The following is a 15,421-nucleotide window of genomic DNA, read 5'->3' as shown; positions in this document are numbered from 1 at the left end:
ACTCTTGCACCCAGTCGCTTATCCTGTCAGTCCTCTTAGTGGAGTCCTGGCCCATCCTCTGACCCTGGTCCCCGTATAAGTCTCGTCGTATCAGATCCTCGTGCCTCAAGAGTCCCTTCCCCTCACACCCTGGCAACCACAGCAGGGCCCTGTCCCCTCATACCTTGGTCTGCCTGAAGAGCTGGTCCTTTCAGACCGTGATCTCCTACCAGGGCCCCAACTCCTCAGACAGGTGATACTAGCAGAGCGGTTCCCTCGGACTCTCGCCCCCCAGAGTCCTCAGACCCTGTTTTCCAGCACAGCTGAGATTCTTGTACCCCAGTAGACAGCAATACCCCTCAGTAAAGCTTCGCAAGCAATTCTCCTTACAAAGGTCCCATTCCAACCCCAAATTAAGGGCACCTCTCTACCTTTCCCCTTTCCAAACTTCTCCCAGAATCGTGTTTTTTTTTTATTCTCCCCTTTTTCTGCTTCTCATTCACTCTCCCCAGCTCCCCCCACCATCTGGTAGCCCGGTTTCAGTTCCTGAAGCCCCCCCAAAACTCACCCAACGTCCTCTCTTCAGGAGAGCTGCGATCCCAAACGGCTCCGCGCTTTACCTCTCACCTTGGTTCTTTATGGCCCTCTCTCCTGGGCGCTCCCCCCACTCGCCCCGCCCTGAAAGCGCCTTTCAGCCAGTCGTCGCCCGAAGCCCCGCCCCCTCCAAGCCTATTGGCCACCTCTCCTAAAAAGTCCCGCCTCTTCAGCTTCCAGTCCTCCTCCCTGCCCTGCTTCCCTTGTTTTCATTCCCCCTGTCACACGAGGCAGTGGCAAACCCAAGGTGGGAGGGGCGAAATAGAGGGAGGGAAGGGGGGGCGGAAAGAGGGCGGAAAGTGAAAGGCATAGAGCGCCTCTCTTTCCCCCGTCTGACTCGGTTCTCGACTGCTCCGAGCAGCCGTTGTATTGTGGGATCGCGGCGCCGTGCCTGAGACGCTCGGATTCACAGGGGAGCCCACTCACTAGCGCCTCCTGTTGTCCGCAAGGCTGCCCTGCCATTCCTCGGCCCCCAACTCCCTCCACTCCCCCCCCATCGCCTCCTCCTCCTCCATCCTCCAGTTCAAAATGGCGGCGGCGGCAGCAGCGGCGGCCGCGATGGCTCCTCCGGGCTGCCCGGGTTCGTGCCCCAACTTCGCCGTAGTCTGCTCCTTCTTGGAGCGCTACGGGCCGCTGCTCGACCTGCCTGAGTTGCCGTTTCCCGAGCTGGAGCGGGTGCTGCAGGCGCCGCCGCCGGACGTCGGCAGTGGAGAAGGTAAGCGAGGGGCCCGAACGCCCGGCGGGAAGCGGCCCTGGCACGCTCCTTCTCTCCGCCCTACATGGACATCCCGGGCCTCTGCGGCTCTGTCCTTCCCCTGGGGCGCAGCTCCGCCCGGCTCGGCTTCTCCGCCCAGCCCCCAGGGTCTTGGGCAGTGGGGAGGCGGGGCAGAGACCCCCTAGGGCCACTGGGCCTGGCGCCGAGAGGGGGTGGGGGCGTCGCGGGCTAGGTGTGGGCTGGGGGCGTGGAATGGTCATTGTGCTGGTCCGCGGCCCCTGGGACTGTTCCCCCGGCGGCAGGGGCCGGTCCTCCACCCCTTCTCCCCCTGGGTGGCGGGGGAAGGGGAGCGCAGGTTCCGGCCAGCTTTGCGCTTTTCTCCTCCTCCCCTCCCTTGCTCCCTCCCCTCCTCCCATCATCCTCCCCACCATCTCCGGGGAGGCTGGGCTCATCTTCTCGGGGCGCCCCTTTCTCTCCCTCCACCTGGGTGGGCGGGGGCCAGCGGACACTTCAACTCTCCCTCCCTCTAGTGGGAACTCCCCCAAGAGAGTCGCTCGCGTCTCTCTTCCCTTCCCCTCGAGGGCTGGTTTAACCCCCAAAACTCCTTCCTCAGAGTAGGGAGGTTTGCTCCTCCCCCATGGGAGGGGGTCCTCCTCCATTCTCGCTTTGGGGGTCGAAGTCGGTTCAGCTCCTCCACTTTGGAGGGTAGAGGGTTAATTTTTCCTCCCCCATAGTTTTCCTCCTCCCTCTCCCCACCTCCCCCCAAATAATAGAAAAGCATCTCCCCACTTTTCTAATCCCTTCCCCCTTCATCTTGGCAGCAGGGCTTAGGGGAAGAAGTCGCCCTCCCATTTGCAGGGTGGGGTGGGGTGGTTAGTATGTAGGCTGGAGGAGGGGCTCAGACGGAGGGGGAAACAGTTGAAGAAGGTGCTTGTTGCTCATGTTTCTCTCTCTGGTGCTGCTGGTCTATTATTGGTGTTCGCAAGTGGTGCTCCTTCCACATAAGGCCACCGCGCGCGTGCAGGGCGCATGCTCTGCCCGGCCCCATTGAAACTTCCTGCTGCTGCTGCTGCTGCTGCTGCTGGTTCTTTCGCTGGAGCATCTCAGCGCTGTGCTTGCTGCCTCCAGCCCTTACACTGAACGCGTGCACTCACCCTTATTTATTCCCGATCCATGCCTCTCCTTTCCTGGCATATTTCTTCCCTCAGAGGAGGGCTCCCCCCCCCACCCCGTGTTCTGAGCATTGCCTTTATCTGGGAACAGCCCTTGGCTGGAGAAGAGACGTTTTCCAAATAGATCTTTTTTTTTTTTTTTTTTTTTTTGGGTCCGTGTTAGGTTGCTAAAGTGGACTGGGTATTGTATAAGACAGATAGCTGTTTCCTTTCTAAGAAAACAAGGTTGCTCTTCAATTCTCCGGGAAGTGAAGGAGTTTGTTAACAGAATGCATTCACATTGCTAGGAAGGGTCCAGGTGTGAAGTTTTTCAAAATATTAGCTATAGGGAAAATGTTGTGGCTACCAAAGACTCAGATTAATTTAGCAGTTACGGTACAGGCCTAGATCTCTTCTTATCAATAGCCCAAATCTCTACCCTTAACAGACTGTGGCATATAATCAGGTAGGTTTTTAAAATTTTTATTTATTTATTTATTTATTTATTTGAGCGTGAGAGCACACAAGGAGGAATGGTAGAGGGAGAGGGAGAAGCAGGCTCCCAGCTGAGCAGGAAGCCTGACAAGGGACTGGATCCCAGGACCTGGAATCATGACCTGAGCCAAAGGCAGACCCTTAACCGGCTGAGCCAACCAGGTGCCCCTAAAAGGGTAGTTTTTAAATGTAGTATAAAATAGGGGTGATAAGTTACATAATATAAAGACTTCCTGCAGAATTTCTTTAAAAGTTAAGCTTCCCAATATAGTTATTTTATTATCAAATTGCATTTACATTTAAGTTTTTGAGAAGTAGTCACTATGAAGTAGAATGCCTTAGTAACTTGCTTTCAGGATACTTTTGGAAGTGATAGTAGCATATGTATCTGAGAGAAATTTGGGAATTTGGGGAAAAGGATTGCTGACAAATTGTTTTTGGAATTTTGCTTGGACCAAGTTGAAAGGCAGGCATAGACCGGTGATGGCATTGTATTCTGGGTGGTGTACAAGTTTTCTTGCCTTCCATTCCTTTTAAGTATTTTGGCCACCGCATTTGGCTTGTTATAGAAGAAAAAATATTAGGGTCAGTTTATAGTTTATTGAACAATGGGCCACCAGCTAAGTGAAAAATGAGATATATTCTGTGCTGAGAGATTATACCAGTGGGCTCAGCCACTGTATTACCATTGATATAGTTGCATCTGTAATAATAGATCTTGTCATAATGTGACCTAAGAATAATCATTAATTAATGTTACATAGTTCAGGATACTTGGCAAATGAAAAGTCTGCAGGTAAAATGACATTACTGTGCAGGGAAAAGCTTTTCAGGCCTTTGATGATGGTTAACCTACTTGTAACAGTTGGATTAAACATTACTGGTCCAACTAACAAGATGTACTGAGTCTTTTTTGGAAAGGAGTTGTGTACTAGAAAGAGTTAAAAGACACTGGTTTTAGCACGGAACAGTAATATATAAGTTGCAGGGCAAATTATTTAATTTCTATAGACCTCGTCTCCTGAGTAAATAGAGATAATATCTGAGGATCAAATGAAATATTTCAAAAATCCTTTCATAAACCAAGCACTTGCAGTGTTCTTATGTTACAAATTTTATTAAAGATGTTTGTGAGCTATAAGATACACAAGTCCATTGGAATTAAAATGTTAAATTTTTAGCATGTTGTGAGACTAAGGGTATGAGCAGAGGTATAATATTGAGCTATTATGCTCTTTGGGAAAAATCTTTGTTATAATCAGTTGAGTTTTGCTGTATGTAAACTTGTATTTTTAAAAGGCAGTTCTTAGTGTTGCTTAAAGAATCCTAGTTTATAAAACTTTTGGTTTTTCCTAGTGTGATTGTCCATTAAAAGGTGTTTTTGCAAGTATATTCTTCTGAGTTACCAGTTTAAAACATTTTACCTGGTCATTTTTTGTCATACGTATGTCATTATGGCATCCTTTGGAGGAGACTGTAATTCTCTATATGGTCATTGTTTAAGCACTTTATGATCATTTCCCTAAAAATTTGCTTATAAGTTTTTATTTGACATTGTGGCTTTAGCTTAGACTGCTTATTTGGTTTAAGTGTGAATGATATAATAACTAGCATTTATTGAGCATTTATTATGTACAGACATCATCTCATTCCTCGTAACTGTTCTTTGAGGTTGGTACTATTACTCTTATTTGGCAGGCATAGAAACTAAGGTTTAAGAAGTTGATTCAGCTGCCCAGTGCCCAAGATTATATAGTTATTAGTAGAGTCTGATTTTTTTTTTTTAAGATTTATTTATTTATTTTAGAGGGGAGAAGAGTGCATGTGCTTGCTTGTGTGGGGAGGGGGGGAGAGAGAGAATCTCAAGCAAACTTCCTGGTGAGCTTAGAGACTAACTCAGGTCCCCATCCCAGGACCCTGAAATCGTGACCTGAGCCGAAATCAAGAGTCAGATGCTTAACCAGCTGAGCCACCCAGCACCCCTAGAACATGATTTCTAATCTAGGTCTGTCTGAGTCCAAAGCCACAAAATTATATAATACCTTGCTAGGGGCCATGTTTCCTACACTACACTAAGATACCCCAACGTATTGTCACCAACCTGTAGAGGCGCTGTGTGGTTGTTTAAATATTCAAGGAACATATAGCAGTATTTGACATCTCTTGGTTGCCAGGTAAACTTACTAGTTTCACATAGTTCCTGATTTGAACATTAGATTGTGCTACATTCCTTTGGATGATGTGTCTTTGTGAAGTTGGGTTTTTGGGGGTTATGACATAGCATATGCTATGACAAATGCAAATACTGCATGAAAATCAGTGAGAAATAGGAAATAAGAATAGCAGTGTCCAGTTTGATTCCAAGGTTTGAGAAGTTGTGCATTGCCTCACTGTAATATGCATTCTGTAAGTAAATGTGATTATTTAAGAATGAAGTAAAAACATTATTTTTTTTTCAGCTAAGGTAGATTAGTTTTTCAAATCTCTACTAACAACTTGATACGTGGAACTGTTAGTATTTCTTGGCCTAGTGCTGTTGTGAAAAAATTACTGAAATGCTGAGGGTGTTAGGAACTTAGAAAGCTTGGGAACTTGTGCTTTAGAGATTATCATTGGTTTTTGTTGCCGGAAAGAAAGGAGTACTATGTCCATTTTGACTTTATTTTGCAGGGAGGAAAACCAAGGTGCAGAGATTGATTTCAAGTGTATGTAGCTAACCATTGGTGCTATTGAGACCATTCTTTTCAGAGTCCACCTGTGTGCTGAAACTGTCAGGAAAAAAATTTAGATTTCTTGTTGCTAGCAGTTAGAATAGAAAAAGGGTGTGCCAGCTGAAGGTGCTTTTTTTTTTTAAGATTTATTTATTTATTTGTCAGAGAGAGAGAGAGAGAGCATGAGCAGGGGGAGGGGCAGAGGGAGAAGCAGCCTCCCCGCTGAGCAAGGAGCCTGATGTGGGACTTGATCCCAGGACTCTGGGATCCTATTGAGGATGGACTGAGCCACCCAGGCATCCCTGAAGGTGTTGTTTTGTTTGTTTGTTTGTTTGTTTGTTTTTAAGTAATCTCTACACCCAACATGGGGCGGGAACTTAAAACTCCAAGACTAAGAGTTGCATGCTCTACTGACTGAGCCAACCAAGTGCCCCTGAAGGTGTTGTTTGAGCCCCATTCCCTCATGGTCAACTTCTGCCCTCCTAATTCTGTGCTCTGTATGGACTTCTCCAGCTTCCTTCTGACTAAAAGTGGATGATTGGGAGGTATGGATGCAAGTAAAAATGGGACATTGACTTTGTGGGATTGCTAACATCCAGGGCTCCCAAGTGTCTTTGCTGTCCCTTCAGAGGACATTCTTTTTCAAGAGGAAAATGCACTTTTTCATTCTTTAAAGGTAGTCTTTGTATAGGTATTGGTTGAAAAGTTATTTATATCTATTAAGGTATGTGTGGATAATGTGTTGTGATTCCCCTAGGTGGTACTATGGTTGACTGAGTTATTTGTATGGTATTAAGTAAGTTGAATCGTTCATTTTTGGTTTGATTTTTTTTAAAGATTTTATTTTACTAGTGCGCTTTTAGTTTCGGTTTGTTTTTTGCATATTTTTTTTTTTTTTTTTAGATTTTATTTATTTATTTGAGACAGAGAGAATGAGAGAGACAGAAAGCACATGAGAGGGGGGAGGGTCGGAGGGAGAAGCAGACTCCCTGCCGAGCAGGGAGCCCGATGCGGGACTCGATCCTAGGACTCCAGGATCATGACCTGAGCCGAAAGCAGTCGCTTAACCAACTGAGCCACCCAGGCGCCCTGTTTTTTGCATTTTTAAATGATTGAACATACAGCTCTTACAGTCAAATGTCATTACAAAAGAATGTACCTTTTATGTATAACTGGAGTTATGACTGGGACTCCTACTGGTGCTAACTGAATCGTGTGACAATTGTTTTTAGGTGAATTCTGCAAAGTATAAAGATGACTTTACCATAACTGGAGCTACTATTTGTTGCTTTAAGCAAAAGATCTCACCAGATGCACATGCTGAGAGTTGCATGGATCTACAGTGGTAGACCATTAATGGTAGCATTGTTGGAACTGGAGTCTGTTTTGGTTGAAAATGTCCAGTTTTGGTTCTTCCACTTTTGAATAAAGAAATACTCTTTAGACATTTATTAGAAGGAAAGAGAGATGTATTTCTTCTCCATCATTTTTGGTATATCACAGAGTTGAGGTATCCAAAAGTTGTGAAGGTTTGGAGGGAGGTTGCTGGCACTGTCGCAGGACAGAGGATTTTTCTGGCTAAATTGGGCTTGTTAGTCCAAACTGATTTACTTATTTTTTGGTTTTCCCTTGAAATTTATCTGTGTTTTAAAATCTCTGCTTGAAAGGTAAACGTTTAGTAGCTGCTTCATTTACTTAATATGTGTATTGAATATCTGGTATATGCTAAGTACAGTAAACATTGTGGGGATTATTTTTTAAAAACACATTAAACGTGGGCTTTCTTTTAAGGATTTTCTAATCTAGTAAGAAGTAGCTAAGTTGAGCGTAACTTAAAATCACCATTCAAAGGCTAATTTTTCCTCTGAGACGTTATCAAGTGCAGTAGTAGCCTATGAATTCTAGTCTGTAAATTAATGGACTAAAAATATCTCTATGACAATTTTATGGTGAGATGTACAAGCACATGCAGTGTGGAAGAGTAAGAACAGTTCAGACCCAAAGTACATTTTAACCTGACTCATATATTCAAGGAAGATATTTATGTGTGTTCCTGGATTTAAGAAAATTTCTTTGGCTCTCTTCCTGATGAATATAATCTTAACGTATTATGCCTTGGTGTTTTTTTGTTTTGTTTTGTCTTTCTTTATGGTAATCCCATTATAAAGGGTATCAGTGTTTTCTATGTGTGTATGTGTGTGTTAGAATTTTTATAGTATCAAATATTGCTTGAGAGAGTAATCTGGGGCTTCATTTAAAATTTATTTGTTCTTTCAACAAATGGTAATTGATTACCTACTATGTGCCAGGCACACTTATACTCTGGCTGGGGATACATTAACGAAAAAGATAAGATCTTTTAAACTTGCCATAGTTTCCTGGGAAAGATAGACAATGAAGCAATAAGTTGGGTTTTTTAAAAATATGGACAAGTAATATTTGCACTTTGTAATAATGTATATTTTAGTGAACTTTGTTTTATAATTTGTTTAGCTTTGTGTTTATTTTTATCTATGCCCTTTCCCCTGTGTTTGTACATGTTTATCTTAATCATATTCTGAGTGATAGGATTATAGGTTTTTCTTTTTTCTTTTTCACGTTTCATTTCTTGTATTAATCATATACTTCTCGTAATAACTGAAATATATATATATATTTAAAAGTAGTCTATCAAAAAGTGAAATGGCTGAAGGTGGTCAAAGGTACAAATTTCCAGTTATAATATAAATAAGTCATGGAGATATAATGTACAGTATGATGACTACATTTATAATAATACTGTTTTGTATATTGGAAAGTTGCTAAGAGAGTTGATCATTAAAGTTCTCATCAAAAGAAAAAAAATTGTAACTGTGGTGATGAATGTTAACTAGCCTTGTTGTAATGATCATTTTGCAGTATATACAAATACTGAATCATGTTGTACACCTGAAACTAATATATTTTATGTCAACTATATCTTTTCTAAAATGTTCAAAAGAAGTCTTCCAAGGCTTTTTATAAAAGGAAAATTGAGTTGCTTCTTTTATTTACTTTTAATTCTGAATTACCTCTCACAGTGACTATTACCATCATCCACTCAGGTCACCTGGATCAGAAACTGAGGCACCATCTTACACTTTAACCTCTGGCATACTTTCTACTTTGTTCCAAGTTTTGAATCTATTTCTACTTTTTCTTTCTTTCTTTTCTTTCCCCTCCCTCCCTTCCTTCCCTTTCTTTTTTTTTTAAATTTATCTGACAGAGAGAGAGAGTGTGCGCGCACAACAAGCAGGGGGAGCATCAGAGGGAGAGGGAGAAGCAGGCTCTCCACTGAGCAGGGAGCCCGATGCAGGGCTTGATCCCAAGATCCTGGGATCATGACCTGAGCTGAAGGCAGACACTTAACCAACAGCCACCCAGGCGCCCCTTGAGTCTATTTCTTTATCCTCTCTTATATTCAGCTTCGGTTTTCTATCATTGTTGCTGTTGTTTTAGTCATGCTGAACTGGTTGCAGATCTCTGAAGGTATGAAAGATTTCGTACTTTATGCCTTTTCCTCATCCTCCTACTTGAGTTGAATATTGTCTCCCCATCTTCCCTTGGCCCGCTCACTATACTCCTACCCATCATTAATCTGCTCTTTAAGCATTAGGTGCTCTGTGAAATTTTTCCTGCTTCCTTTCTAAGTTAAATTAACCACTTTGCCTCCTTACCCCACAGGAGCTCTTTGTAGATTTTATAGAACAGTACTTGTAACACTTTTTGCACTTATAGTCTAGGCTTGCCTACAAGACTGTAAGCTCCTTTTTTTTTTTTTTAAGGGGAAGGGGGAGGAGCTGAGAGAGGGAGAGAGAGAATCTTAAGCAGGCCCCATGCCCAGCACAGAGCCCACATGGGGCTTGATGTCAGGACCCTGAGATCGTGACCTGAGCTGAAATCAAGAGTCAGAGGCTTAACAGACTGAGCCACCCAGGCGCCCCAAGACAGTAAACTCCTTGAGGGCAGGAATAAATGTTTATGAAATGAATAGTTATTTCCCCACTCATTATAGGTCTGTTCTATTCTAAACTTTTTTATTTAGAATTAAATCTTACATAAACTCTTAAGTAAACATTTGCCCAATGTAAGAAAATGAGATTCTTTCCGTTGCTAGTTGGAAGTAATTGACATATTGGTTAGTGCTAGCACTTGAAGTGACCAGATGTCATGTTCCATTTCATTAGATGTAATATTGTATTTAAAATGAATGCATGAGGGGCGCCTGGGTGGCTCAGTTGGTTAAGCGACTGCCTTCGGCTCAGGTCATGATCCTGGAGTCCTGGGATCGAGTCCCGCATCGGGCTCCCTGCTCGGCAGGGAGTCTGCTTCTCCCTCTCCCGCTCCCCCCTCTTGTGCTCTTTCTCTCTCTCACTCTCTCTCTCAAATAAATAAATAAAATCTTTAAAAAAAAATAAAATAAAATAAAAAAATAAAATGAATGCATGAGGGCACCTGGGTGGCTCAGTCAGTTAAGCGTCCGCCTTCAGCTCAGGTCATGATCCCAGAGTCCCAGCTCAGCCGGAAGCCTGCTTCTCCCTCTACCCCCTGCTCGTACTCTCTTGCTATCTCTCTCTCTCAAATAAATACGATGTTTTTTAAAAAATATAATAAAATGAATGCATGTGGGGTGCCTGGGTGGCTCAGTCAGATAAGCAATGGACTCTTGATTTCGGCTCAGGTCCTGGTCTCAGAGTCATGAGATCGAACACTGTGTAGGGCTCTGTGCTGAGCTGGGAGTCGGCTTCTCTCCCTCTGCCCTTCCCCCCATGTGCACACTCCTGCATGGGTGTGCTTGTATGTCCTCTCAATCTCTCTCTCTCTCAAATAAATAAATCTTTAAAAAACATAAAATGAATGCATGTCATTGGAAGTTAAAACCTAGTCTGTGATAGTCTAATGCAGGGGTGGGCAAACTGTACCTTGTAGGCCAGATCTGGCCCATTGATTATTTTTGTAAATAAGGTTTTATTGGTGCACAGCCATACTAATTTGTTTACATATTGTCTATGGCTGCTTTCACACGGAAGTGGCAGAGGAAAGTGATTGTGACAGAGAACATATAGCCTGTATGACCTACAGTATTATCTGGCCCTTCACAGGAAAATTGCTGATCCCTATTCTAGTGAAGGGATTGGATTATTGTCTCTGGGTTTGAGAACTGTTTTAGAACCAGAATAATACAGATTTAGTGCCTAGGGTGTCTTGTGAATGAAAATAATAGAGCAGTAGTTTCCTCAATATTTATCTAATTTGATGCACAGCTCTTTTACTATTACTCTTCTTAGGTTAGGTGAATCTAAAACCTTTTCTGTTAACAGGGTGGTAACATTACATTGAACTAATTTAAGGATAGCCATGGCTTCCTCTGCCTAATTGTTATACAGCAAGGATGGGATGGGGACCAAGTAATATAGTAATTGGCAGTAATGGTAAGAAAAATGTAATATTACTGTTATACCGGCCTCAAAGTCTCATCCAGGTGGGCTGGTTTTAAGATTCATTTGGGGGTAGAGCCCCCAGGTCTTGGTCAGGATAAGGCTGGGTAAATGGTGATGCCATCAACTTAGGTGGGAAAGGATATATTTATTGAAGATACTCAAATGAATAAATTAAAAAAAATCTTTAAAAAAAAAGAACTTAAAATAGTTATTTAAGTTACTCAGGGACAGAGGGTTGGGGAGAACATACTAGAGAATAACCTGCTTACTAGTGGGTAGAATGTGTCTTGAGCATTAGTCAGTTTCACAGGGAAAGTGCAGAGTGTTGGTTTATAAAGCTTTGGCACTTAAATGCTAGATATGTCAGGGAATTTTATTTATTTATTTATTTATTAAGATTTTATCTTTTTATTTGAAAGAGACAGAGCATGAGAGTGAGAGGGAGAAGCAGAATCCTTTCTAAGCAGGGAGCCCGATATGGGGCTTGATCCCAGGACCCTGGGACCATGACCCAAGCCAAAGGCAGACGCCTAACCGACTGGTCCACCCAGGCATCCCACTTACTTATTTAAATTAGTAGGCTCCACGACCAACATGGGGCTTGAACTCAGGACCCTGAGATCAAGAGTCACATGCTCTACTGATGATAGCCAGCCAGGCACCCCTCAGGGAGTTTATTTTGATATTTCTATTCCTTTTCTCCTGAGCATCCTCACAGTTGACTCTGCAAATAAATATAATTGCCATTTCCTCAATGTTTAAATGTTAAAAATCTTTTAGGGAAAAAAATTAGAATGAGTTATTCCAAATTGTAGCTTGCTTTTGGTGTTGGGAATTTTGGGATGTAGCAAGATTGTAACACATTGGAGAACTTTGTCTAATAAGAAATACAATTGAGTTTAATTTATTTTCCCATTAAAGTCCTGCCAAGCTTTTCTTTATTAGAACCATGAAAGAAGCCATCTCCAGTAGTGCTAACTTGGGCCGGCATCTGAACCCAAACATTCCATAACATTCCTTATTTTAGAGACTTTTTTTTTTTGTCCTATAAATTTTGATAGTGATCTGTTGGTTTATCCTTGTCTTCTCGTTTTCATGGCCTTATTATTTTATAGCCCTTTATCTTTTCGTCTGTGCTTATCTGGTTTGATTAATCATGATAACTATGTGTTACCCTTTTTCCTTCCTATTTTCCCATATTTTGGACTTCACTTTTCAACCTTAATTATCTTCTCCATTTCCATCTTTTTTAGAAACAAAAATAAATGATATAAATGCAAAAATGAGGGGCTTTGGAGCGTACGGGCTCTAACATAATTTTCTAGGTTAAATAAGTGGCTTTAGTAATAATTTTACAGTTATTAGAGCTTACTGTTGAGCCAGGCTCTATAGTAAAGTCTTCTACCAAGATTACTTTAATTAATCCTCACAACTGCTTTGTTGTACACTTAGTATTTTCTCTTTACAGATAAAGCAACTTAGTGTTAGAGAAGTAAAGTAACTTGCCTGAAGTCACACAGCATTAAAGTGTTGGAGGAACATTTGATACAAAGATAGTTCATAGTGTTTAGGAATTTAAAACTGGGTAAATCTGTCTTCAGAGTCCTAGTTCTTAACCACTCACTGTGCTGTCTCCTCAGTTATGATCTTAGGATTGTAATGTGATCCTCCATACTATGATCTTGGTCTGAACACTGAGCAATGATTTGGACAGTTAGGCCTCTGAGGCAGATTATAGCATGCTTTTCTACTCCTTTATGCTTTTTTACTTTTAAAAGTACCAATTTTATTAGCATAAGCATTATTATAAAAGGTATATTATTTTAATGGGATACTGAAATATATTAAAAGTAAAGAAATACAAATTCATAGATAGTTGAATGCCTTGAACACAATTCTTTACATGTTTTTTTTTTTTTTTTTTAAAGATTTTATTTATTTATTTGAGAGAGAGAGAGCACATGAGAGGGGGGAGGGTCAGAGGGAGAAGCAGACTCCCCGCCGAGCAGGGAGCCCGATGCGGGACTCGATCCCGGGACTCCAGGATCATGACCTGAGCCGAAGGCAGTCGCCCAACCAACTGAGCCACCCAGGCGCCCACAATTCTTTACATGTTTGTCATTGCTTAGGACAACCCTAGTCTTTCTCAGACTCGGAAATAATTCTCTTCTTGAATCTTTTGAATTAAGACTCCATCTTCCGTAGCTGTAAAGTTTTGTGCAGTGTGTCATCAAAATGCTCCAGGGTTCATTCCCCTACTGTTATGACTTCCATTTACCATAATTGAAGAAGTGGTCTTATTTTTTTCCTTCTAGCTCAGTTGTTTTCAACCTTTATTATAATCAGGTGATTTAATTAACTATTTCTGGCTGCGCATTAGAATCACGTGGGGAATCCTTTTGAAAAATACTGATGCCTGGGCCTTAACCACACTCCAATAAATTTAGAGTCCTTGGGGATTGGGGCCGTGGCATCAGTGATTCTAATTTGTAGCCAGGAATGTCTGTTTTAATTTATTTGTCCTGTTACTTTTCTTCAAATTCTGTCTTTAAGTCTGTTTTGCCTAATATTAGTATAGCCATTCCAGCTGTCTTTTGGTTACTGCTTTGCATGATAGGTCTTTTTCATCCTTTTAACCTCATTGTCTCTTTGATTATAAAGTATGTGTCTTGTAAACAGCATATGTTTGTAGGAATCTAATTATGCAAGCAATTATAAAGAAGTATAACTGCTGTAACAGAGGAGATACTTTGGGAGTATAAAATAGCAAGTACCTACCTTTGCCCAGGTGATATCATAGTATCATTGTAATCATTATGGAAATTTGAACGGTTGAATAGGCGATGGATAGGCGTTCCAGGTAGGGAAGAGCATGAGAAAAGCCATAGAATTGTGAAATAATACGGTGTGTACAGGAAGTTGCAACCTAACTTCAGGCATTATGTTTCTAAAAGATTTGTGGTTGACAAACTTCAGACCATGTGAGAAAATCCGATTATGACACATGAATTATAAATGCCTTAGCAGTATTTTTCTTTAGTTTAAAGGAAAAAACACATTAAATGAAGGGAACATGTCAGTGACTTGACTCTAAATTCTATAAAGAATTCATTTTGCCTTATTCCGTTTGTTTCTATCAGAACTTAACATATAATAGATGCTCAACTGTTAGTTGAATGAATAAATGTCACATATTTCAAATTAGAAATAATGGGTATTTTGATGTAGTTTTTAATATTTTTTCTTATCCTTTGCTTGCTAGAGGGTGCAACTCCCATTTCCTTTTGGGTACTGCTTGTAAATACTACTGAATCCCCCGCCCTCCATTCTTCTTCCTTGCTTTTTTCCTTCGTTCCTTTCCTCTGTTCCTTCCTCTGCTGCTTCCTCCCAGGTCCTCATCATCTTGGTTTATAATAGTACCTGAAGTGGAAAATCTTTGTGTCATCACTCAGTTTCTTTCTTGAATCATACGGTTACACCATGTCTTCACTGCATGCCAAAATGTGTGTGTTAACCTGTCTTCTAAGCTTATTACTTTTTATAGGAATCTCAGAATATAAGTTTGAAATCCAGTTTTTCTTTTATCTTTTCCAAGATAGCTCAGGGGAAAGTCATTTACTTTTATGCTATTTACCTTTTTTATTATTTATTTATTTATTTTTAAGATTTTATTTATTTATTTGACAGAGACACAGCGAGAGAGGGAACACAAGCAGGGGGAGTGGGAGAGGGAGAAGCAGGCTTCCTGCTGAGCAGGGAGCCCGATGCGGGGCTCGATCCCAGGACCCTGGGATCATTACGTGAGCTGAAGGCAGACGCTTAATGACTGAGCCACCCAGGCGCCCTGCTCTTTGCCTTTTTTATTTATTTGTTTTTTTTATTTTTTTTTTTAAGATTTTATTTATTTATTTGACAGAGAAAGACACAGCGAGAGAGGGAACACAAACGGGGAGTGGGAGAGGGAGAAGCACACTCCCCGCCGAGCAGGGAGCCCGATGCGGGACTCGATCCCGGGACTCCAGGATCATGACCTGAGCCGAAGGCAGTTGCTTAACCAACTGAGCCACCCAGGCGCCCTCTTTGCCTTTTTTAATTAAAAAAAAAAAAAAAATTCCCAGCTCATTTTTTCTGAATTGTTTCATATCTTCTTCACCAGGAGTGACCTGGAATTTTTCTTTCTTTCTTTTTTTTTTTTTTTTTTAAGATTTTATTTATTTGTCAGAGAGAGAAATAGAGGGCGAGCACAAGCATGGGGGCTAGCATGCAAAGGGAGAAGCAGGCTCCCCGCTGAGCAAGGAGCCAGATGCTGGACTCCAT

General features: G+C 41.8%; 2 protein-coding genes across 2 annotated transcripts in view; one reads left to right on the top strand and one right to left on the bottom strand.

The window, feature by feature from the left end:
• The window catches only part of AAMDC (adipogenesis associated Mth938 domain containing), a 38,922-nt gene extending 38,256 nt beyond the window's left edge, over nt 1-666 (bottom strand). Inside the window, exon 1 of the mRNA XM_081798901.1 lies at nt 548-666. The gene's annotated coding sequence lies outside the window, so the exon portion shown is untranslated. The remainder of the gene's footprint in view (nt 1-547) is intronic.
• Nucleotides 667-917: 251 nt separating this feature from the next.
• RSF1 (remodeling and spacing factor 1) overlaps nt 918-15,421 on the top strand; it is a 151,015-nt gene continuing 136,511 nt past the window's right edge. The window contains exon 1 of the mRNA XM_081797331.1: nt 918-1,288. Within this exon, the coding sequence (XP_081653457.1) occupies nt 1,102-1,288 (187 nt within the window). The 5' untranslated portion in view covers nt 918-1,101. The remainder of the gene's footprint in view (nt 1,289-15,421) is intronic.

The sequence above is a fragment of the Leptonychotes weddellii genome, chromosome 11, assembly GCF_054177405.1.
Source record: "Leptonychotes weddellii isolate Sample4059 chromosome 11, ASM5417740v2, whole genome shotgun sequence".
Lineage (NCBI taxonomy): Eukaryota > Metazoa > Chordata > Mammalia > Carnivora > Phocidae > Leptonychotes > Leptonychotes weddellii.
This window is presented reverse-complemented; position numbering and strand designations above follow the sequence as displayed.